The sequence below is a fragment of the Bombina bombina genome, chromosome 1 (assembly GCF_027579735.1).
Source record: "Bombina bombina isolate aBomBom1 chromosome 1, aBomBom1.pri, whole genome shotgun sequence".
Classification (NCBI taxonomy): domain Eukaryota; kingdom Metazoa; phylum Chordata; class Amphibia; order Anura; family Bombinatoridae; genus Bombina; species Bombina bombina.
Genome location: NC_069499.1, coordinates 1,281,102,446 through 1,281,127,792, shown reverse-complemented (window position 1 = coordinate 1,281,127,792; position 25,347 = coordinate 1,281,102,446). Strand labels below are relative to the sequence as shown.

Sequence of the window (25,347 nt, the reverse complement as noted above, 5' to 3'; positions counted from 1 at the left end):
TAAAACCGTACGCTCTGGACTGGAATTGCTCCTCCTGTGTTCTTGTAACTAACTCTGTGTGCAGCTCAAACATGGCCCTGTCTAGTGATCCAATATTTCAGAAACTGTCCCAGTGGTATGATGCCCATCATGCCACCCTCAACATGAGGCAGCTATTTGCGGCTGATAAGGACAGATTCTGTAAATTCAGGTGAGTTAGCCAGCCATGGTTTGCATGTTTTACCTTTCTCTTGCAGGGATGCAGTCTGTTCTGTGCAAGACTATATATATATATATATATATATATATATATATATATATATATATATATATATATATATATATATATTCTTAATGATGGCTTTGCTGACTGTTTACCCCTCTGATAGCAGCTGAGCACGTCACCGAGTACTTGGTACAGAACTGACTTATTGTGCTTAATAGAGAGCTATAGTCTTTAAGAAATTACTGCAATGGCTTGCTACGTTCTGAATTAAAAATAGGTTAATATCTGTGTTTGCTTTCTTTTTGTTGAGGTGACAGTGGTGGTTGTTTTATTGTAATTGTTGTCAAACAATTTGTAGTAATCGGCATAAAGTGATACATGGGAGAGGCTTTTCGTTGAAAATCTATACAATATAACGGTGGGTTACTGAGCCTACTTGTGCTAAAGACTTCTGTTAGATATTTTTATATCTGCAATAATTTGCTGGCTACTTAAGGGTTAACCGCTTGTACTGCATGGTGGGACTTGATGGTTAAACCCGTTTATTTCCTGAGTTCTGAAACGTTTTACTGCATCCGGAAGCTTTTTACGGTATGAGGTTCAGAATGATGAACAGTCGTTGACAAAACATTCGTGTTTTCCGCTCACGGGACATTGCAAGACTTGCAGAAATCTTTAAAAATGATCTAGTGTCTTCTTGTCCACTCACATTGATCCGATGCCATAGTAAATGAGTGCCCTTCATTCATCCTTGTGGCTTATACGTGCGCTATTGCACATCACATTGCTCTGCAAGTCTGAGATTATATTTGGAAATTCATCAGTACTCTCTCTCATTGCTGTAATGTGTGGGTTGTGTTAGCAGCTAGGATGCAAGCTTGTTGGTCAGGTCCCTTCCTGGTATGACTGCTATAAAACTATTGATTTCATTCTGCTTCCTGGCAGGGTTTCCTTTAAGGAAATGTTGCAAAAATATGCTGGTTGGTGTTCGTCTTTACCCTGGCAGGACCATGTACTTACCTGTAGTTTTCTATATGGCCCTAACCTATCTATGTGCCTCTTGCTCTTCAAAGGACAATCAGTCTACATTTAGCATTTTTGTTAGTGTTTAACAGTTTTGTAAATAGTGTAGTTTTCTACTCCAGTAAGAGCCTACATTTGCTGTTCTAAATGGTGTAAAACGCCTAAGTATGTCTTCATAATATCATCATAGAGCATACTTAACTCATTCACTACTACTTTATTTGTTTCCTGTTAACTATTTTTAAACTTTTGTCTCTCTCTCTGCGCCCCTCCCCCCCCCCCCAAAAAAAACACAAACAAACATTTTAGGCACTTTTTTGGGGATACATTTATGAACTTGTACCCTGTTTCATGGGTATGAAATCTACAGAAATAACTGTACACATGGAGACCTATATTAAGGAGTATTACAGGAAAGCTATATAGCTGGATTAGGTAGGGCAATTTCACAGTAGTGGCATATAGAGAGCACTCATTTTTAAAAAAAAAAAAAGCCTGTAAGTGTTCAAGGATCTTCCTCACTTAACTGACTTTAGTTACAACCCGCAGCTCTGTTTATAAATGTAGTAATTCTCATGTGTAAAATATATATATATATATATATATATATATATATATATATATATATATATATATATATATATATATATATATAATTTTTTTTTTTTTAACTGGATTTGTAAACCATTATGGAACCTGTCTACACACATCCCTGGGTGCCTCTGTAATGGTGCAACCTCTTGCACAGCTTATAGTTCAGTTGCTATGGCCTAACCTGTTTTGGAATTTTGTTTTGTAAGATGTGATTTGCTTTGCATTTTGATAGAATAAAACTGAGCAATAACAGCAGCACCATAAAATAGAATGAGACCCTTTTGTAGCTGTGTGCGAGTTAGATGAGCTTGGATTTGCTAGCTGCGTTTTTTCTTTAGCAAGTGCTTGCATGAGCACGTGTACACCTTTCTTCCATTGAAGGTTTTCCTTTAAATAGACTTTCAGCTTGTATTGTGAAGCAGATAATCAATCAATCTATCTTTAGTCTTTAAAGGTATCACCACATTGAGCACCTCTCAAAGGTTATTGCAGAATTAGCCCTCAGCCCTTTAAGTAATGTAAGTGCAGTCTCCAATTCCTGGACAATGGAAGCTGATGCTTTTGCCCTCTGAACATTGTCAAGCAGCAATATAGAAAACCCTGCAGTTTGCTTTCTGAATAAAGGTTGCAATTGGCATCAGCAAAACCTTAAAGAAATAGAATGTATTGGTCATAAACTTATTTTTTTTTTATTAGCAGCATAAACTCCTTGGTGTTCTACCCAGGACATATTTAATGGGCACACCACCTGGATGACTTAACTGACTGACCAAACGAACACACAATCCAAGCCGTTGCAGATGCGGAAGTACTGATGTCACCGGGGAGCAGAGACGGATTAAACCAAACAGCATGCAGGTTCCAGGGGTGCTAGCTGTGTGAAAATGGCCGGTGCAGCTGTGTAAAAATTGAAGCAAATATGGGTACAGCAGCACTGGGATAAAGGAGTATAGGAATGCAAGGGCTGAAAATAGGTAAAAATCCACCTTTATCAGAACATAGTTAAAAAAATAGTAGTACAAGGCACACACTATTTTTTAACTATGTTCTAATAAAGGTGGATTTTTTTTTTTTTACCTATTCAGCCCTTGCATTCCTATACTCCTTTATCCCAGTGCTGCTGTACCCATATTTGCTTTGACTGACCACCCTTAAAGACATAGTGTAAACAAATTTAGCATTGTTGATGAAGTTAGGCAGGGAAAACACACTCCCTTCTCTCCTGCATATGAAAAGACAGATTACATGAACAATAACAGCACAAATCTGTTACTTTGGAGCTTGGGTAGAAATCTGAAAATCAGCACAATGATCTTTAACCCCTTCCTGCCGTTAGGACGGCATGGAACGTCCTAGCCTTTCTGCTGTACTTAAGCAGCTATGGCTTTTTAACTGGGATCATAGACTGGAGGGTGTGCGCCCGACCTGAACCCATCATTGAAATCACGCAATCGCATGTACGATCTCGTGATTTACATTTTTTACTTATTTGTTTACATTGGAACTTAACATAACTGTTTTTAAAGTTTCCAATTTACTTCTATTATAAAATCTGCTTTATTCCCATTTTATGGTTGAAGAGATACCTAGGTAATTGGAGCACTTCATGTCAGGAAATAGCGCTTTTATTTAGTGCTCTTGCAAATAGATAACGTTCTTGCTGAACTGCTGCCATTTAGTGCTCCAGAAACATGCACTCTCCTGAGCTTTACGTCCCTGCATTTCCTTTTTCAAGATGTCTTAAAGGGATACTGAACCTACTTTTTTTTTTTTTTTTCCCTTCATGATTCTGAGAGCATACAATTTTAAGCAGCTTTCTAATTTACTCCTATATTTTTCTTTTGTTCTCTTGGTATCTTTATTTGAAAAGGCAGGAATATTCTTTTACAAGCTGGCCCATCTTTGGTTCAGCACCTGGGTAACACTTGCTGATTGGTAACTAAATGCAACCACCAATCAGCAAGCGCTATCCAGGGTGCTGGACCAATAATGGGCCGGCTCATAAACTTACATTCCTGCTTTTTTTTCAAATAAAGATACTAAGGGAAGAAACAATAATTGGAGTATATTAGAAAGTTGCTTAAAATGATCTAAATCATGAAAGAAAACATTGTTCTGTATTCCTTTAATTGGCAACCTTATGCGCCCATTACTGGACAGATGTAACACATTTCAGCATAATCTATTTGTTTCAGAATACTTACCTCTAAGCCTTCTTTTAATATCCCCTTTGTATTTAGATAAAAACTGATTCCAGCAAATCAGGGTCAATATGGAATCAAGAGTGTTCTTTCACTCGTCTCTTGAATGTTCAATGTCATCTTGTGCATGGACAAGATGCGTGTTTTTTTTTTTTTTTTTTAACTGGCAGTAGAATATGGAATGATTCCAGTATCTCTTGAATTATATCAAGGACTGGTAGTTAATTCTGGTCCACAAACATTTGTGCCTCAGCATCTGAATATTCAAGATTACAACAGCTAGCTATTCCTGCTCTTGTAATTAACTTTACTAGAGTTTTAAAACTTCAGTCTAGGAAATTTGTCTCCTTTTCTATAGTGCAACACTGCTTTTATTTATCATGCCTGCTGATAGGAGTATTTAAACAAGCACTAGAAACTTTGAATATTTTTTTTTTTCTCTCCTGTCCCACCCAAGCATTGGATCAGAACTGTCTTTCAAAGACCAGTTATACAACATTACTACTTCTAGTACTTGATGCTCTTTTATAAGCGGTATTTGAACACTTTAAAGTATTCTTGTTTTTAAAACCTTTCTTCTGCAGAAAGTGTCAGAGCTAAGTCCTCCTTAAGAAGGAAGTGTTCTGCACAGTTCAAAAATTTTACTCCAGGTAATTTCTGACATTAATGTTAAAGTATATTGTGGTACCTATTTTGTCAAGTCCTATATACTGGGTTTTGGCTGCAGAACAGACTAGGACCTAGGTGATTACAGGTAGTACATTTTTTTTTTTTTTTTTTTTTATGCCATGAGATTTATACATTTTATATAAAAAACTTTGTTGCTTTGTACTACTTTCACCTGGTGAGTATTAGATAAGACAAGGTAACTAGTAAATACAGATATTTGTGACTTTGATCATACCCTGCCTAGCTAATACTCACCAGGACCACTTTCCTATTCCTTATCTGGGACGTCTGCTACAGACTGACCTTCCAGGGACTATGGAGCTATGGCTAAAATACTGGGCTGAGGGCTGATTTTTTTTTTTTTTTTTTTTTTGTCCTTATGTTTTTCACTGTCACTCTGCAGCATAACCACAATCTGATGCATCTAGAACTAGGATTTTACATTTCTATACTTTGTGTGTGTGTGTGTTTTTTTTTTTTTTTTTTACCATATTTCTAATTAAATTTGTTTAGCTGCTCCTAAATAACATAAATCTGAAAGAGGGAATACATATACCTGATTTTGGAATTGCTTACCTGTAGGGTTAATTGTTATATGCATTTGGTGGTCAATTTGAAATGGTTTACTTAGCCTTGTACTATGTTGAGACATGTTTATCTTTTTATAGCTGATCCCACTTATACAATTGACTGATTAATATCACAAGAAATTAGAATTGAATCTCTGCTTGAATAGACCTCGGGGTCTGTTGCCATCTAGACTTATCTATTGGTATATCTGATCAGTCTATTGGGGTAGACTCTCTACAATTTTAAGTGTCCCCCCCCCAATAACTCATTTTCACACATGCCCTGGTGCAAGCAACTTCAATCTGTTGAATTTAAGCTCCGTAACTAGGATTATCTTAAATATATAAACTTGTTTAGTTTTTTTTTTTTTTTTTTTTTTTATGGTGTCTAATATCATTTGTTAGAAATTCTAAAATATTTCAATCAGAACACAACTACTATCTTAACCATATTAACTCAACTGTGCACTATTTTGCACTTTAGTACTCTTTTTCTGCCCTGTTTGGAGTGAGGTTACGTACATTTTAGTTATATATTAAATATATAATTTTTTTTTAGTTGCCACTAAGGATATCTAGAAGCTACTATTTGTATATAGATATATTGTGAAAAATCCACAAGTTTAGAAGCTGGTTTTATTTAACTCTGACGTACTATTGTATGATTAAATATAGTATCTATTTTCTCACACATAGAAATTTGATGTGAATGATTCTTTCACTTAACTTCAACTGTCTAAAACCCTAATGTCCTATATATTTTCCCCCCTATAGTAAAACCCTTAAGACCAGTGATGGAGACATTTTGGTGGATTATTCAAAGAATCTAATCACAGAGGATGTGCTGAAGCTGCTTATAGACCTGGTAATGTTTTTCATGCTTAGCTTTGACCGCACCCATAGTCATTTTTAAACTTCAGCGTTTTGTATACTTCTCATTACTAGCTACTCCGTATCTTTCCACAAAGACTTTGCTATGGTTGTGTAATACTGATCTTGGTTTGAAATGCGAAATTAAATATATTTTGTTGCATTATATAGTAGGGTGACCAGACGTCCCCGGATTGCGGAGACTGTCCCCGGGAAAAATGTTCCCCGCTCCTGTTGTACTGCAGCCAAGCGCTGGGAGGAAGTGATTGTCCTGATAACGTCACTTTGTCTCGGCGTATGGCAGGCAGAGCGCAGGTATGTTATGTGCGCGTGTATTCTCGTACAATCACTCCATAAACCTATACCAAATACACTGCATATATAATTTGAGGAAAATATGCTAATAAAATAGTTTTATACTATTTGACAATAAAAAAAAAATGTACCCAGATTTCATTTGAAAAATCTGGTCACCTTATTATATAGGTTTTTTTTTTGTGTGGGTTAATATTGTATTGAAAATGATCAAAGCAGATGTACAATATGGTATTGGTCTAGAACAGGAAACTTTTGTATATCTCAGGTGGAACTATATCTGAAATAGTTTAGTTGTATGTATTTTCAATATACGCTCCTGCCCTTCTATACCAATGTTAGTCACATTCAGCAAATGATTTCACCAATAGATAATAGATGGCATTAGATTAGTAAAATGCATTATTTACATGGCCAAATAAGTTATGAAATTTTATACTAGGAATAAGTTAACGTGCTAAAAAGGAGACGCTGAGTACATATGAATTGAAGGGAAAAGGTGAATGCAATTGTAAAGTGAAAATAATAAATGAGGCTTTTTGTTTAAGTGATTTTTGTAAAGAATGTTCAGAAGTGCTAAATGCATATCAACGTGTTCACACGATCCATAAAAAATATAATTGTTACATGAAATAGACTTAATAGTGTGGTCTTGCATATAAATGCATTTATATACACACTAGCCGGTACTATGGTAGCTTTACTTGACCTTTTAACTTGTCTGTGTGCTGACAGTTGCATGAAGTGTTCAAGTCAGCAAAGTTTAAAAGGGCAAGCGAGAGCAGCTTCGTAAAGCTTTTTAAATCGGTATCTTTCATTTTATTTTAACTTACATGTTAAAGGGAAATAAAACACTCTCATCTATCCATCTATCATCTAATTTTTTTTTTTTCTTGCATGATTCAGCTATACATTATTCCAATTTAAATCTATTACATTTTCCTTGTTGACAAGCAGGAAGGCAAGTTCAGGAGTGTTGCACTATATGGCCAGCAGTTTTGCAATAATATAAATTTACACGAGCGTTAGATGGTTGGCACTATTTCCTGCCATGCAGTGTCCCCAGACACCGTGCACTACACCTATGTAGATAGCTGTTCAACAAGGAATAACATGACAAAGCAAATTTGATAATAGAAGTAAATTGGAAACTTGTTTTAAATCGTGTTCTATCTGAATCGTGAGATAAAAATTTTGATTTTAAAGTGAAATTCCAGATATTGGCTGCTATCATTAAAGTGATGGTAAAAATTTCCACTTTTTATAATCAGATGCTGAATGTTAGTGGTTTTTAGCTGGACTTTAATCACTTCTAATGAAGATTCACTTTAACTTTTTTAATCTAGCTGTGCCATTCTAATACCTTGCACACTTCAAAAGGTTTTTTTGTGAGCTGTTTGAAATGTTCTCCAATTAGTGCTCTATCTGTGCAGCACTTTTATTGTAGCTAGAGAGCTGACTGGAGAACTGTTCAAACTGTTGGCTCACAAAAATATTACTTTTGAAGTGGGCGGGCTATTAGAAAGGCACAGCTAGATTAAAAAGTACGTTAAAGTGAAGGTAAGTTTTCTTGTGAGTGCCTTTTTTTTTTTTAAAAAAAGGACACTTTCACTCATGAGAAATTACATTTCAGCCCTATATATATATATATATATATATATATATATATATATATATATATATATATATTATATATATATATATATATATATATATATATATATATATATATATATATATATATATTATATATATATATATATATATATTATATATATATATATATATATATATAATTTCTCTATCTCTTACCTTTTTTCTTGAAGCCACTCCAGTGTTTCACCAGCCCGTCGCAAGCCTCTTCATATGTCGGCAATGACTATTCCGGCATCCTCCCATCACGGCTCCCCCCCTCCCCCAGGTTAATCATTGCCTGAGACAACGCCGTGATTGGAGGATGCCGGTTTTGTTATTGCTAGGTAAGTAAACTAGGAAGAAGCAGGCGGGGCATCGTTTCAGAAGAACAAGGTAATTTTTTTTTTTTTTTTTTTTTTTTTTTTTTTTTAAAACGGTGTCAATTTTCATGAATAAAAGTGACCCTTTTTTTTTTTTTTTTTTTTTTTTTTTAACCGGCACTTTCATATGAAAATTGACCTTCACTTTTAAGGAAATCTTCATTAGAAGTGATCACTAACATTCAGGATCAGATTATAAAAAGTATGAAGTATTCCTTTAAATGAAGGAGTTGATGCTTTCTCATTGCAAGCAAAATGAATCCTATTAAATGAACCAATGTGTTTAGGATGCTGTATTTCATAAGCTTTCAGATGTAATAGACCTATGATGTAATAAACATTTTTGTAATGCAATGTAACTTATGTTTAGAGTTGTAATAAACAGTTTAGAAACTCTGAAAACTAATGTACCAAACCTATAGTATATACTGTTAATGTTTTGGACGACTTTTTCTTAAGCTTTTACTTCCTGATGCCAGGCATCTGTCCTGTTAACGGTAAGATTCACACTGCACAACTCTCCCTCTTGTCTTCATGATCTATTTTTAAACTTTGCAGGCTCGTTCAAGAGGTGTTGAGAGTGCCAGGAAGCGTATGTTCACTGCAGAGAAGATTAACTTCACTGAGGTACTCCAAACAGACATGCTTGTGTTGTATGGCCCAGCCATTTTACTATTTGAGTGTTCTGCTGCACATCTGTTTTTAGTTGTGGTTGTTTGTGTAACACACACACACACTTTCTACCAATGGTTTTTTTTATTTTTTTATTTGGGAGATGCTTTTACCTGTAGAAACTGACACCTACACTGAATGAAGAAAAGTTCCCTTATGTCTACATCAGATGGTAGCACTAACTAATCTCTGCAAGTGGTGTATAGGAGAGACAGATTTGTGTATGCCAAGCCATAATTAGCCTTTCAATACATAACTATTTAGACATGGATGATAACAGCTTGTCTGCTTTACCTGAAGGCTCAGACCATTTTATGGGCGTGTCCTTGAACTACTGGTAATGGTTTTAATGAGCAAAACCAGCTATTTAAAATACAAAAATAAACATGGTGAAACAACCATTTATTTATTACTATGTAGAAAGTCAATTGGAACACATTAAAAGTGATGGTTAACTTGATGAATTGCACTATAAAAAAAAATTAGGAATGAGAGGTTTAATTTTTATTTATATATATATTTTTTTTTAAATCGCCAAATGTCTTATTACTGATATTGCATTTATATTTCTGATTCCTCTTCCACTCGGCACTCGATCTTCACTTGAACGCAAATGTAATATTAATTTGGCTTTGATCCCTGACTCATGTTCATCTTTAACTTGTGCTGCCTCGGGACAGGGAATAACTGCTTACATCATTCAGCTAAGACTGAAGGCTTAAAGTGATAGGAAAGTAAAAATTAGACTTGTATGATTCAGCTAGCGCCTGTAACAAACGCTTTTAAATTCACTTCTTTTTTTTCAAATGTGCTTTGTTCTCTTGCTATCCCTTGTTAAAATAGAATACACCACTTCCTCAACTTGTGGGAGCTAGTTGATTTGTCTCTTGTGATTGGCTAACTAGATGTGTTCAGCTAGTTGTCAGTAGTGCAATGCTGCTCCTTCAGCAAAGGATAACAAGATAATGAAGCTAATTTGCTAATAGAGTAAACTGGAAGTTGTTTAAATTTGTATGTTCAATCCAAATCATGAAGAAAATTTGGGAAGTTTCCATGTCCCTTTAAACAGCAGTCCCATAAAATAGTGCAGAAGATGCTTATAAATTCTTAAAAGTATACTTGCTAATAAAAAACTATTACACAACACTTGTCATAAAGCAGAATCAGGCTATCTTGTGCTGGCAGGCTTGCTTGCTTTCGCACCTGTCAGATATGTAAATCCTAAATCTCATGATTCATTGTTCACTTCGAGCGGATGTTGTGTGCGCATGGCGCTGGTTTCTCACTCGGTAGCACTCCTCTCATCCTAGGTAGAGCAGTAGGACCGCTTAACATCACTCTGAGGGGGGCAGAGGAACCAGAGCGAGGTGAAATTAAAGTGTGTGTATGAAATAGGTTTAGTAGACTTGATAGATTTACAATCACTTAAAGGAGAAACCAATTTTATCAGTGTCCCTTTAATTATCTGGATTTCCATAATGCTGCCTGTCTGCTACAAGTACAGCCATGTTAAGTATCTTGTACTTGCTGGCTTGAAGCAATGACCTTTGCATAAAAAGTTCACAATGAAGTGGGTGAGGTTTATAAACAAAGTGGCTTGGCAGAGAAATACACCAGTATATTGAAGTTCACCTGAGGTATCACATTATGGGAGCCATGCCTTGTATAAAGGGCTTTGTTGCACCTTTTGGGTGTGTTTCTATTTGCAATGAGAATTCATACAAGACTGCAAAATACATAAAACACAATTTTTCTTTCATAATTCAGATGCCCAATTTTTAAAACCTTTCCAATTTAGTTTTATTAGTTTCTTTTCTTTGTTTAAAAGCAGGAAGGTAAGCTCGGGAGTGTGCACACATTGTAGTTGTTGTTGGCAAGAGCTCTAGAAGCCACGCTTTTTCCTGTCATGTAATGTTCCAGACACGTGAACGCTACCTATCTAGATATCTCAAACAAAGAATAACAATGAAAATTTGATAAAACAAGTAAAATGGTAAAAATTCTTTCAAATTTTGTTTTGTCACGGGAAACCCAATCCCTGAAATTTTAATGGGGGACATAATAGATATAGTTATATATTTATTAGAACACAGGAGAGCACTCTCTCACTTTTCAGCCTAACTGTCAGGGTGCTAGTACAGGATAAACAGAAACTTGCACTCGCTGGTCTTTTTAAACACACTTTTACTGTGAAAATATAGTGACGTTTTTTGAGATGCTATTTATACCCCTGCAGCTCAGCCAAGACTTGATTCTGGGAAGTCTGTTTTGACGGTGTCACCAGGATCAATGAGCTATTATCACACTTAAAGGGCCAAAAATGCTTTAACTTAATTATATAATGTGTACAACAATTACTGCAAACTGTATCCCAATTTAGATTGATAAATACTGTGGAAGTAAAAGTACTTACTAGTTCACCTCCGCCATTTAGAAATTGCCGCCCGATGTGCCCTCCTACCCCCTGATGTCTTGCTCTTTCTATCATCGTCCGCTGGATCAAACAAGTTGATCGGCGATATGCACAGTTTGTGGTGAAGGGGCCTTTTCAGTTAGGAACCAAAAACAATCGCTCAGTATCATAGTGGTTCTTGTATGTGGCGGATCAGTGTGCATTCTCAATCACTCAGACCTGCGCATTGTGCATGCGGAAATCGATGGGAATGCGTCGGATAGACTTGTTTGTTTTAGTGGATGATGAGAGATCAGGATGACGTTGGGGTAGGAGGGCTTAGGCAGCCATTCTAAACTGATGATGGGGAACTAGTAAGTACTTCCACAGTAATTATCAATATAAATTGAAATAAAGTTTGCAGTAATTGTTGCACACGTTATATAATTAAGTGTAGAACCTTTCTTTTTTTTGTTTTTTAAACTGGCCCTTTGAAAACTTATATTTTTTTTTGTTTTTTTTACTTTATGGTCATCAGTGCACTTGCTGAACACTAAGTTTTTTTTTTTTTTTTATTGTAATAACCATTTTTTTTTTTCAAAAGTTTAACTAATTTACCGTATTATCTTCTGTAATTCTAGAACAGAGCTGTGTTACACATTGCCCTGCGCAATCGTTCAAATACCCTATCAAGGTGGATGGAAAAGATGTAATGCCAGAAGAGAATGCTGTTCTTGTGAAAATTAAGGCTTTCTGCCAGGTATAATTCTCCCCCCCCCCCCCCTCTGGAAAATGTGGTTGCCTTTTTGTATGGGAATGGTATTACCAGTAACAATGGTTTGTTTTTCTAGAAGGAAAACATTCACATAGTTAAAATGTTTCTTTTATTTAACAAAGACATAAATAGATGTGTATGGTTAGACAAAAAATATAGGACTGAAAATTGTTTGAAACTTTCTTTTGTAGGAAAGTCCGTAGTGGCGATTGGAAGGGGTACACTGGGAAGGCCATTACTGATGTAGTAAAATATTGGCATTGGTGGCTCAGACTTGGTAAGTATCTTTAATATTCATAGTTTAGTTCAACATCACAGGACTCTTGTTTAAATATCTGCTGCTGTTTTTTTAGGGTCCACTTATGGTGACTGAAGCACTGAAGCCATACGCAAAGGGTGGGCCACGTGTTTGGTTTGTATCCAATATTGATGGGACCCACATTGCCAAAAACACTGGCTGAACTGAATCCAGAGTCAACACTCTTTATTATTGCATCAAAGGTAAGTAAATATGTCCTTCACAACTTTGTAGAACAGACTTTCTTAAAAATTATATTACATTTTAAACTAGTATGAAAACCTGTTTCATATCGCAAAAAAGTACAAACCACTTCCATAACTAAGGGGCAGTCTAGTAAAAATTAAACACATGATTCAGAAAGGGCATGCAATTTTAAATAACTTTCCATTTTGCTTTGCTCTCAGTATTTGTTTGAAAGCTTAACTAGGTAGACTCGTATGCTCATTTCTAAGCCCTTGAAGGCCATCTCTTATTTCAGTGCATTTGGACAGCTAGACAGCACTAGTTCATATGACATAAACATTGTGCTCACCCCGTGGAGTTACCTAGGAGACAGCACTGATTGCCTAAAATGCAATTTTGGTAAAGTGTATTAATATAAGTGTTGGTTATTGAAAAACTGCAGAATGGGTAATAAGGTTTTGTTTGTTTTTTATCCCCCCCCCCCCCCCCCCACTGTAAATTGCAAAATACTCCATATACTGGGGATGAAGTCATTGTTTTCTGGGGGATTTTAGTTTACCAAATGCATTTTTGCAATTCTGTAATGACTTTGCAGTTCTAAAAAATAAAAAAGGGGGGGGGGGGAAATTGGGTTGAGATTATTGGCATGTAAAATTACTTGGCTGGAAGAACATGTCAGTTATTTTTAATTTTTTTTCCAAATTAAACTTGAACGGGAAGGGATCTAACAATTGTGAGGGGGCTATGTTTGAGTGCAGCCTTCCTATTTAAAGGGACAGTAGAGACCCTGTAATTAAAGGGACACTGAACCTAATTTTTTTTTCATGATTCCTACTAGAGCAGAGCTTTCCAAACTTGTTGTGTTAGGTGACACACATTTTAGACCTACATCATTTCGCGACACAGTAATTCAGTTGTACCTAGCAAACAGGAGGTTAAACTACTTGTTTGAGATACGGACCATACATAAATTTATAATCACTAAATGTAATTACATGTAACAGTATGTATGTGGCAAGAATTAAACACAAGTTTAATAACCACCATAGCTACTTACTATTTTATGGGATGTATGAGGTTGAGGGAATGAATACAATTTCTGAATATTTAGTGGAATATTAGATAAAGACACTCGCATTTCATCAATAAGCTTCCACTTCCTATCCATATCTCAAGAGACAGCAATGCACTACTGGAGCTATAGCTGCAAAAAAAAAAAACCCCCACTGACTTCAGCTCAGCATTTAAGCTGCCGCCCTCAGAGCTCGGTGAGGTCCGATTGACCTACTGCCTGCGGTGCAAACACAACTGCTGTCCCACTCACTGACTACACATGCAGTCACGAAGTCAATTAAGGAGACTACACCTGCAGTCACGAGCCAATGTGCAGCCAATGGGAATAGTTTCAGTTCCTGCTGAGCTGCGCCAATAGGTTAAGATGATCGTGTCCCCCTAGGTATCAATCGTGGTCAACCAAGTGATATGACTAGTAGCAGGCAGGCGGAAAGTCAGAAACCAAGAAACAAAATTTTTAAAAAAAAAAATTTGTGCTGAAGCAGGGACACACCAACACACTGCTGCCGACACACTAGTGTGTCCCGACACAGTTTGGAAAGCACTGCTATAGAGCATGAAATTTTAAGCAACTTTGTAATTTACTCCTATTAAATTTTCCTCATTCTCTTGGTATCATTATTTGAAATGCAAGTTTAGATGCCGGCCCATTTTTTTGTGAACAACCTGGGTTGTCCTTGCTGATTGGTGGATAAATTCATCCACCAATAAAAAAGTGCTGTCCGGAGTACTGAACCAAAAAGCTTACATGCCTTCCTTTTTCAAATAAAATAGCAAGAGAACGAAGAAATTGATAATAGGAGTAAATTAGAAAGTTGCTTACAATTACATGCTCTATCTGAATCACAAAAGAAAAAATTTGGGTTCAGTGTCCCTTTAAGTCATTTCTGTTCTGCCAAAGAAAAGGCAGTCCTCCAAGTCTTAAAAGAACATTAATTACTTTTGCAGAGTGTTTTTTTTTTTTTTTTTTTTTTTTATCGCATCTCGATCTACTTTCATTATTTACTTTATCCCCCTTTTCCTTTAAATTATGAGCTTTTTCAGTTCCTGTTAGAAATGGAAGTACAGAACACTGTTTTATTCCACACAGCCATTGGCTGCACACTCTAGTGACCTATTTTTACTCCCTAATTGGCACCCACAATGAAGGTAACCTAAAATTACAACATGGCAGCTATCATTTCATTTATAGAATTTTACACTTGTCTATTTAAACCGGCTAATCAAACTTCAAAAAATCACATTTTCTTTGTTCTCAGAATGATGCATTTAAAGAAAAGATTAATTAACATGTATTTAGTGTTTAATGGCCCTTTTTAAGAGTTTAAACCAAATTATTCATTATCCTTGACTTATTTATCAATACCAAACACCACCCAACATTTGCTTATTTGATGGAGCCAATACTGGGCTTTTGTCAGCAGACAACCAGGCTAACTACGGTCCAAGTTAGCTATAAATGCCATTTATTTGCAGTTATCAGTTGAGGCTCACTCTGCTAAACATCTGTCCCTAATGGGCTTTGAGAAGTCAGCTGGGTGCATTTTAAGTTGAGTATTTGTAATATAGATTTTTATTTATTTTTGTCCCCCTTAGAAATTGCTCAACTTTTCAGAGCTAAATTACATAAGTTTCATATAATAATCTAAAGTCAAGGTGTTTACTGTCCCTTTAAGGGAATGCAACATTACATGATCCCGTTTGACCCTGCAAAGGGGCTCATCACACAAGTAAAGACCTGTCTGGTAGCTGCAAGCTTAAGGGTTGTGCATTGGCATGAGAATAGATTACAGCTTACTGATGTTATATTGGTTATGCATTTTACTTTAAAAGGGACATGAAACCTGTTTTAAATCTTATGCACTGTCTGGAAACCATTTTTTTTTTTTTTTTCATGATTCAATCTGCTTTATAATGTTTTATTTTCCTTTTTATTTTTAGACTTTTACAACTCAGGAGACTATCACCAATGCAGAAACTGCAAAGGAGTGGTTTCTGAATTCTGCCAAAGATGTGAGTATAGATTCATTTTGGTTGTCATTTTTTTTTTAAATTCTCTTTATTAATGCTGAGGATACAACAAAATGTTACAGATTTCACAGGTACATTCGTATGTTTTACATTCAGTAAGCGGGTACATACATAGTTTGAATCAGTACAGAGTATATAATGACTTACGATATCGTCTTGGCCCTTATAGCAGGGCAGGTACATCCTTGCAAATGCACTATAAATCTGTTAGATACAGTTATCATGGTATTGCATTCAGTTGACAGTTTGCACGTATCCCTCAACATATTTTATTGTTTATATAGTATTAATCCAACATCTTAACACCTAGCTTAACCAATACCTAGTCTAAGTTTGAGAAGCCTCATCCTAATGGTGCTTAGTAGGGTCTAGTGTTGAAGGAGGTGCATGAGCAGCCATGTCTGCGGGAGGTTGAAGGTGGGGGAGAGAGATAGAGAGAAGGGAGAGAAAAAAAAATAAAAAAAATTAATTAAGGGTTAAAAAGAAAGATTCAATAAGTATGTTTCAGAGTCACCAGGCCTGTTCTGGAGAGGTCTCTCCATTGTCAGTGCGGTCACTCACCCCTAAGCATTGCCTCTAGTATTATCTCATGGTTCGCGAATGGTCTAAGGATCTGGATCTGCTGCCCAGGGGGCAGCCGGCTCCAGGAGGTCCGTCCATTTTTTCAAAAAGGGTAGGAGTCTATGTTTGGTATCCCAACAGGCGTCTTGTCTTTCTATAATAGGTTGTTGAGTAGTGTTTTCTTAAATGTGGTATAGTCGGGGCACGACTGGAACACCACAAGGTCAGTATGCAGTGTCTTGCTAGCAGTGTACAAAGTGTTAGTAAGGGCTGGACTTTATTGCCAAACTGGTCCATGTAAATAAGTATATATTCGTGAGATTAAAGGAAATATCAATGCCTAAGTTAATTTTAAGCCAATATTGTAGGCGGTTCCAAAATTGTCTAATCAAAGGGCCATGGTTGTCATTTTTAATATTTCTACATGTATCTATAAACATAATCAGTGTTTTTTTTTTTTTTTTTTCCCCAGGACCTTTCACAAGTGCACCAACCAGCTAAAAATGTGCTAATTTAAAAATATTAAATTTTCATTGTATAAATTATCATATTAGTGCCCCACCTGGCTACTTCATAATGCAACCCAGCTTGCAAAATCTTTCTGTGAAGAACATTTGTGTTTAAATACAAGTAAAAGCTGCCTAAAAATGGCTTATTCCAAATTTGAGCATCATTATTATGGGGGGTGTCTGTGGTATACACACCTGCATTGTTTACACGAGTAGTAAAAAGGGGAAAGGTCCTCAACACTTGTATTGCCCTTAAGGTAGTCTAGTGCAGAATCCTGCTCAGGTTAATAACAAATATGTATTGTAATATTTTTTTTATTTGTAGAGCGCCATCATTACCTCATAACTATATTTAAAACAATAGCTTTAATTGTAGACTAAGTCCATGGTTGCTGTACAGGCCACCTATTGCTAGCACATACTGATTTTCTTCATGCAATATCTGCAACCAAACATCACTTTTGCAAACCATAATAGTTTTTCATGATTGTCCTCGTTACAGTGAATATGAAGTATTACTCAAATAACATTTGTCTGAATTGATTAGAACTCAACGTATGTCCTAAATCCTTTCTTCTTGCAGCCATCGCTTGTGGCCAACACATTTTGTTGCCGCTGTCTACAAATGCTGTAAGTAGTGAAATAAAATTTAAACACTTATATAAATAAAACAACTTTTTCAGCCTATTCCCATTGTTAAACTGCCTCCCCCCACCCTCTGATTTTATTTCAGCCTAAAGTGAGAGACTTGGAATAGATACCGCCAACATGTTTGAATTTTGGGATGTAAGTATAAACAATACATTACCCACAATTTCTAAAGTACTTGAGGTCTAAGCTTAAATTAAATATCTCAATGTTTATTAAATATTAGCTGATCCTACTGTTTTCTTAATATTTAGAAATCTGTACAAGTATTTAGCATGGGATATTGGTTATGAACACTTTGCTCTTATGTTGCTCCTTGCAATGAGAGAAATATTCTGAATCTGCTCTGCACAGACAGCTGCAGTAACCGAAGATGACTTCCTCTCTGGCCCAGTTATTCTCAGCTTTGCCCTTTATGCTGCACAGGGCTGCCGTCCTACTGTATACGGTAAATGTCAGAGGTCAATGTCAAATAACTTGTGTGCTTTAGTTATATTGGATGCATCTACTGATCTGGCATGGCTTTAATTTAATTCTTGTCACTCCTTTTAGTGGGTTGCGTGGACGTTATTCTCTCTGGTCAGCATTGTCTCTCAATTGCCCTTCACATTGGTTTGTTATTTTTATTTTTAATAGTTTTTTGCTTGCTCCATGTGGGAGGAAAGTAGATCTCAAATGTTTTCTAAATCTATTTTTTGAATTGTCACTATTATCTTGCATTGGTAAATTATAATATAGGTATGTGGTTTTTATGTATATGGTAAAAAAATAATTATTTTTTTAAATTTAATCTCATCATATTCATTAGGGCTCTATTCACACCGATTTAATTGTAGATTACTTGAAATCTTTCTTTAAAGGAATATGAAACCTAAATATATTTCATGATTAAGAGCATGCAACTTTCTAAATAAAACTTCTATTAACTTTCTAATTTAATATGCATTGTTATCTTGGTGGATTTGCTAAAAATATACCTAGGTAGTAGAGCTGTGCTACGTGGAAAAATAAAATTACAAATATTTTAAATAAAATCGCAACTTCAATGTTTCATCAAACAATTGTGACCAACAAAATGCATTTAACTGTTCAAAACAGTGGTTTGTTGCCCTTGCAGTTTGCACTGCACAGTGAATAGGCCAGGGGAAAGAACACTGCCAGTCCGCCACCTTTTCTGTACACCACCTCCAGGACCTGGCGTAAAATGGGTGGCGGCTAGTGTTACATGCTGTGACACTGATGTGGACGCTTCCTGGTCCACCCCCCTGGTGACATGATCAGTGCTGCTGGTTGGCTGGGCTAGAGCATTTGTGACTGACCTTATGTTAAGGAAGCTATTTCTGGCTTTATTTACAACCTCATGCGATTCAGATATTGCGATTAATGTGCGACAGCACTATGGCTTAGCAGTAATACCACCCCTGGGAATTTTGGGTGACAGCAAATATTTGCCTCTTGTCATTGGCTCAAACCAATGTGTTCATCCAGCTCCTAGTAGTACATTGCAGCTAATTCAACAGAAAAAAGCATTTGCAGAGTTTCAAATTGTGTTCTCTCTATGAATTGAGATATTTTCTCAAATTGTTCGCTAATTTCTTACTTTTTTTTTTTTTTTTTTTTTTTATAAAGGCCTATGACAATTTTGAGCAGCTACTCTCAGGTGCCCACTGGATGGTAAGTTCAGCTTCATATTGTACCAAGTTCTGTAAAGGTTTTTAAATTAAATCAGGCATTGTTTGCGTTAATATGAAAATCCATAATTAAAATATAATTTTCTTAAGTATCAGAAGCATGTTATAGCAGATCTAAAGAGATGTTTGCAGTCTTAATACTTGTGCAGCACCCGTATTTTTTTAAAAAATGACCAGCTTGTTCTAAATTTTCCCAGCATGCTCAAGCTCTGCTTTAGTGTGTGTATTTAATTTATATTTGATAAGCAGTTAATTATCTTTTAATGTTTAGGACAATCACTTTAATAATTTCCCCTCTGGAAGAAAATATCCCGGTTATTCTGGCCATGGCTGGGGGGTGTGGTATATAAATTTCTATGGTTGTGAGACTCACGCTCCTTCTGCCCTATGACCAATACATGCATCGCGTTTGCAGCATACTTCCAGCAGGTAAGTGCTTCCCAATAGCCTTATACGTAGAAAAAAACAAGGATAGTATAATATGCCAAGTATGGGTAATTCTTTATTGCTATAAAATTGCCCTTAGGGGTGACATGGAATCAAATGGAAACTACATTACAAAACTGGAGCTCGTTCGTGTAAATTACAAACACTGGCCCTGTTGTATGGGGAGAGCCTGAACCAATGGTCCAGCATGCATTCTATCAGCTCATTCATCAAGGTATTATATTTTTTCCTCTCTCCAAACTTCACGTTCTAATATAAAAATAGTATTGCCATTGTAATAGAATAACCTCAGCTTAAATCTGTAAAAAAAAACAAAAACAAAAAAAACCCCCAGCAAACTAAGGTTTGTTTTGAGTAGCTAAACTCAACCCACCAGTTGGCTCATTTAGGAGCCAATCTGGTCTTTACACCTGCAGCTGACAAGGGCTAGCCACAGTCATATTGTTGGTATTGAGTGCATTGTTTTTGTATTTATCTGAAGCGAATTAGGGACTTATTATTAAGTAGGGTTAGTCCTGAGAAATTTCTAGCTCTGAGGGAATTTTAAACTGGTTATCAGACCTAAAATCCGATGACAATGGGGTAAAATACAAAATATTTTGCAATGTTTTTTACTATGTATATTGATACATCTCAGTGTCCTCCAGTAATGTTGGTATATTTATCAGTAGCAATTTGCCACCAACGTGTTACGTATTGTAATTATGAATATTAACGGTGGTATAAAATTGTCAGCAATATCACCAATGAATTAGTAGAATTTGTCAAGCTCCAGTGAAACGTTATATAATCTCTGTAGTGTATTCAAAAATGCTATTGAAATATCTAGAAATTATGACAATACAATTACTAATTTAATCTCAAAATTTAAATTCCTAAATTCTAACCGGGTTAACCTCTTAACACATGATTATATTTATGCAGAAAATAGTGTATTGATTATGACCAAATCTAGTTGCTATAGCCTATATCAAGCAGGCTATAAAACATTTAAGTTTGATTACTATTCAATAGATATCGGTCTATCTCATTCATGTTGGACATAATTTCCATAAAATAACCTTCACTCAAAATATCCCACAAATCTGAAATTTCCAGGGAATACAATTTACTATATTACCCAAAAATAGTCTTAATACTTTAAATCAACCAGAGATTTTTTACACATGTATCAACTCAACATATACCACTTAATATAGCATTAAATAGTTCCAACTTAACCCACAAAAATAAATGCAATTTCTAAAATATATCACAGTAACTCAAATTAACTTATGACTTCAAAATACAAAAATCCTTCCCTTTTTAATAGTAAATCGCTTAATGCTAGATATGTTTATAGAATACACAGGTTTGTGAAATATGAATTTTATTTGCTCTTTCGGTATAAAGTTCCCCATCAGAAATTTGTCTCACAAAGACTATTTCCCAGGCAGCAATTCAGCCAGTATGACAAGGTAGGCACATCAGCCAGTATTGACCCAGATTACTTACTGTCTGTAGTGTATCTTACTCAGTAAGGGGGGTCTATCACCCATTTCAGTGTTATTTACAAATGATCTGCTGTTATTACAGCCAAATCAATTCATATCAAAGTAGATATTGGCTAAAATTAAATATTTTATGTGATAAATATATAATTTATCCAATGTCACTCAGCAATACCCTAACAATATATTAAACTCCTTGTGTGTATTTCTGAAATATTTATGTTTTAGGAACACGTAAGATTCCTTGTGATTTCCTTATCCCTGCGCAGACTCAGAATCCAATCAGGAAGGGCTTGCATCACAAGGTAGGAAGAACTGATTATATGAACTTGTCTTGATTTTTGTTTTGAACAGTTTGAGGTTAGACATAAAATTAAAATTGGGTTTCATGTCCCTTTTTATTATGTTTAGATATAACATTTTAAATTTAAAAAGACCATTAGATGCAGTAGAATTGCATAATTAACTAGTGCATAATAAATAAGACTTTGCAATAGCACTTTCTCTGGGGGAAAGAAAAAGAAAAATCTATTGGTCATTTAAAAATTCAGAATTTTTATTTTTCCAAATTTGCTGGTCCCCTGTATCATGACAGTGATCAGACTTCTGTGCAAATGTTTCCCAACCCAAGTGACCTCAAAGCCCTGTAAATGTTATATTAGTGGGATGGTATGAGTTACTTGTGGTGTCCAGTCCCATCTGCTTCTTGTCCTGCGCTCCTACCACTGAACCGCTGCTACATCTACACAGCGCACTTGTGCAATCCTGCCTGATATTCCTTGTGTGGAGTGGCAGTCAGGGCCCATCTGTAGAGCCATCATGGCCCAGTACTGGGGCTGGCGGGCCCTGCTAGAAGCGGCAAAGGAGCAGCATTGCACAGCTGCTCGTCGGTGGTTACATGCGTTTGCCTGTTATTGGCTTACCGGATTTCAGCCAGCTTCCATTAGTGCATTGCTGCTTCATTCAACTAATGACACCAAGATAATAAGCAAATTTAATAGAAGTGAAATGGAAGGTTGTTTAAAACTGTACTTTCTGATTACTGAGAAAAAAATTGGGTTTCATGTTCCTTTAACAGTGTGAGAATGCAGCGCTTCAAAAAGTACAAATATCCTTTGTAGAGGTGTAAAGAATGGAACAGTTCGACCCAATTTATGAAGTTAATAGATAAATGCTGTACTTAGACTGTCAGGCCAATCAGTAACTGTATTCTAATGTGTATTAGATCCTGCTGGCAAACTTTCTTGCTCAGACTGAGGCTTTAATGAAGGGAAAGTCAACGGAAGAGGCCAAAAAGGAGTTGGAAGCATCTGGGCTGAGTGGAGAAGCTCTTGAGAAACTGCTTCCTCACAAGGTATTTTAAAAAAATGATAAATGGTCCTTCAGTCAAGAGTGAGGACCACTAACATTTACATCAGAAGATTCAGAAAGTTAAATTGTCTTTCCTTTAATGACTTTTGATAACTTGTATACAGTGTTTGAGAAATTTGCTTCTTTTTGTGTATGAAATATCTGGTTTTGTTTTGAATACAGAACCCATTAAAATGGGCTGAACTTGCAGGGAAATTCAATATCATTTTATCATTTTATAATTTTCTGAACATGCACGCTCTGTTCTGTCTGCATAACAAAGCCTAATTCTTAGAGAGAACTAGGAGTTTAATTTCTACTACTGGTTGTTAACTATAAGCTATAGAAACGTTCAGTATAGGTAAGGATAGACTTGCAAAATTAGCTATTTCAAATGCTAATATAAAGTTAAGGAGCTATTTGTAAACTGTTACACTTCTGCAGGTAAAATTAATCATTGGGAACAAATTAAAGTAAAGGAATTTTGGGTGCACTGTCACTTTAAACTTAGTGATGCCCTCTTAAGCAGTTTGCGTAGAGGGCAGGGGGTTTGCTACTATAATGGATTTAATTTAAAAATAAGGAGCATACTATAGTAATTTGCTGCCAGAAGTTGTAGTTATTGACTAGTGTATTTCCCATCTTCATGCTTCGCAACAAAACTGTTTTATGTATTGTACCACTTATCAAGTTACTGATCCACTCCCATTAATTTGAGGATGTGAAAATGTTACTGTTGCAGGGGAAAATGTAACCTGATCTCCACTTTTTTTTTTAATTTTTTTATTTTTTTATTTAAGGTGTTTGAAGGAAACCGACCAACTAATTCATTTGTCTTCACCAAGCTTACCCCATTCATGCTGGGTGCCCTAATTGGTAAAAACTTTATTTGCAATTATGCCTTTCTATATGACTAGATAGTGTGTTGTACTATTAACAGGTCATATGTTTCCTTTTTTAGCAATGTATGAGCACAAGATCTTTGTGCAAGGTGTTGTCTGGGACATAAACAGCTACGATCAGTGGGGGTGAGTGCTTAATCTTTATGCTACACTTTTCCATAGTCCAATTTCTTAACCTTATAGTATCATAAACCTTTAAATTCATTGGTAACTTGGAGGTTGTAGAGGGGGAAAAACCCTGTGTATATAAACATTTTTAAAGGGACATTAAACATAGTAAATTTTATATGCATAATGAGGATATTCCTGCCTCCTAGTCATGGGTGCTGACATGTTGAAATGTGCCTTTCATTGCATTCCCATGCTGACCTATTTGCACATGCGCAGCAACTCTACTTCCGATACCTGCAGTGTAACATGTTACAAAATGGCAGCACCCATGATTAGAGGGAGGTGTATGAAATGTATTTAGTGTTTAATGTCCCTTTTAATTTTTGCAAGTTGTGCACTAGGATGGTATATAGATTTAGGAAGGATTGAATTGAAACCTTTCTAATCGGTTGTAAGACAAGTGATACTTGCCAGCCAGTAGGCACTTTTTGCTTGGAATGTGTCCTGAAGCAGATTAAAACAGCTTTGCATCTAATCTAAGCCAAGAGGTAAAAAGGTCTCTAAATTAGTGTAAACTCCTAGGTCAGACATACTAGAGGTTCTATCTTAATTATTTGTAGGGAAAGCAACAACTGATACTATTCAACAGGTTGCATAAATCCACATTGCTTTTGTCCTTTTAAGGGGAGGGTCTACAATAAATTACGGGGTTGTTGTTTTTTTTTTTTTAAAAATGCCTTTGTCCCCAGGGACACCCAACTCACAGGATATGTGGTAGATAACGTTTAAGGTATTATGTATAAACACATATGGCGCTGTACAGCTATTACATAATTTTGAAATGAGCCACCCAATATACTATAAATTCCCTATAGTGCCTCAGTTCTGGTGAATAATTTAATGCCATGAGCAATCTGTACCGTACAAAAGATGATGTTACTAATGTACGAAAAGCTTGCAGTCAGCATACTTTTTAAAGGCCACAAATATAATGTTAACACAACTAGGGATATAGGTTCTGTTGCTGAATGCCACCACCCACTTTTGGATTTAAAGTAGAATTGTACTTCTGGTATTTTCCCTGCAGCGTGGAGCTTGGAAAACAGTGTGCTAAGAAAATTGAACCTGAGCTGGAGATCCGATGCCTGCAGATGACGTCACATGAATGGATCTACAAATGGGCTGATTAACTTTATCAAAAAAACACCAGAGGCTAATTGAAGAGTCATCTCTGGCAATTCCCAAGAGCTGCACACCTTAGGTTTCCTTCTGGCTTTTAGCAGAATATGAAAGCACTTTCCTGTTTGTTCTTTTGTAGTTGTGATCTTGTTGTGTCTTACAATGTAACAACCCAATCAATCTGTGAGCACTGGGGAGTTGTGGGTAGATGTTGCTGTTTTAGGTCAGTCTGTGGGGTAACAAAAGCCTCTGCACTGAATCCTGACTTATTCTGTTGTCAATGTCTCAGCTCCAAATGCAGGAATTGTTTCTTTGCACTTGCTGTATCAGTAGCAAACATCAATTTACAGAATAAACAAACTTAATAATTTACATTGATGCACAAACACACTTGGTATCTTTCCTTTGAGAACACTTTGATTCTGTGTAGTTACTTTTATTAACTCAGATTGGTGAGTAGGTTTATGACCTGGATGAGAAATTCTAAAATTCAGAGAAAATTGCATATGGTTTGTCCTGTGGTTTGCTTTAGTGGACAATTCCAACCCTTTACTTAAAGTCTGCACTTTA

The 25,347-nt window shown here is 35.9% G+C and overlaps 1 protein-coding gene across 1 annotated transcript; it reads left to right on the top strand.

Moving 5' to 3' along the window:
- On the top strand, nt 1-25,042 carry GPI (glucose-6-phosphate isomerase). The gene is given in 27 exon segments (XM_053701448.1): nt 1-190; nt 6,036-6,126; nt 9,020-9,088; nt 12,167-12,206; nt 12,209-12,275; nt 12,483-12,549; nt 12,551-12,577; nt 12,654-12,746; nt 12,748-12,801; nt 15,800-15,894; nt 16,570-16,579; nt 16,936-16,955; nt 17,700-17,745; nt 18,160-18,168; nt 18,170-18,223; nt 19,237-19,281; nt 19,570-19,674; nt 19,676-19,705; nt 19,707-19,753; nt 19,825-19,885; nt 19,887-19,959; nt 21,464-21,540; nt 22,461-22,589; nt 23,386-23,461; nt 23,547-23,613; nt 24,686-24,764; nt 24,766-25,042. Coding segments are annotated over 27 exon segments (1,704 nt in total). The 5' UTR covers nt 1-71; the 3' UTR covers nt 24,820-25,042.
- The last annotated feature ends 305 nt before the right edge of the window (nt 25,043-25,347 follow it).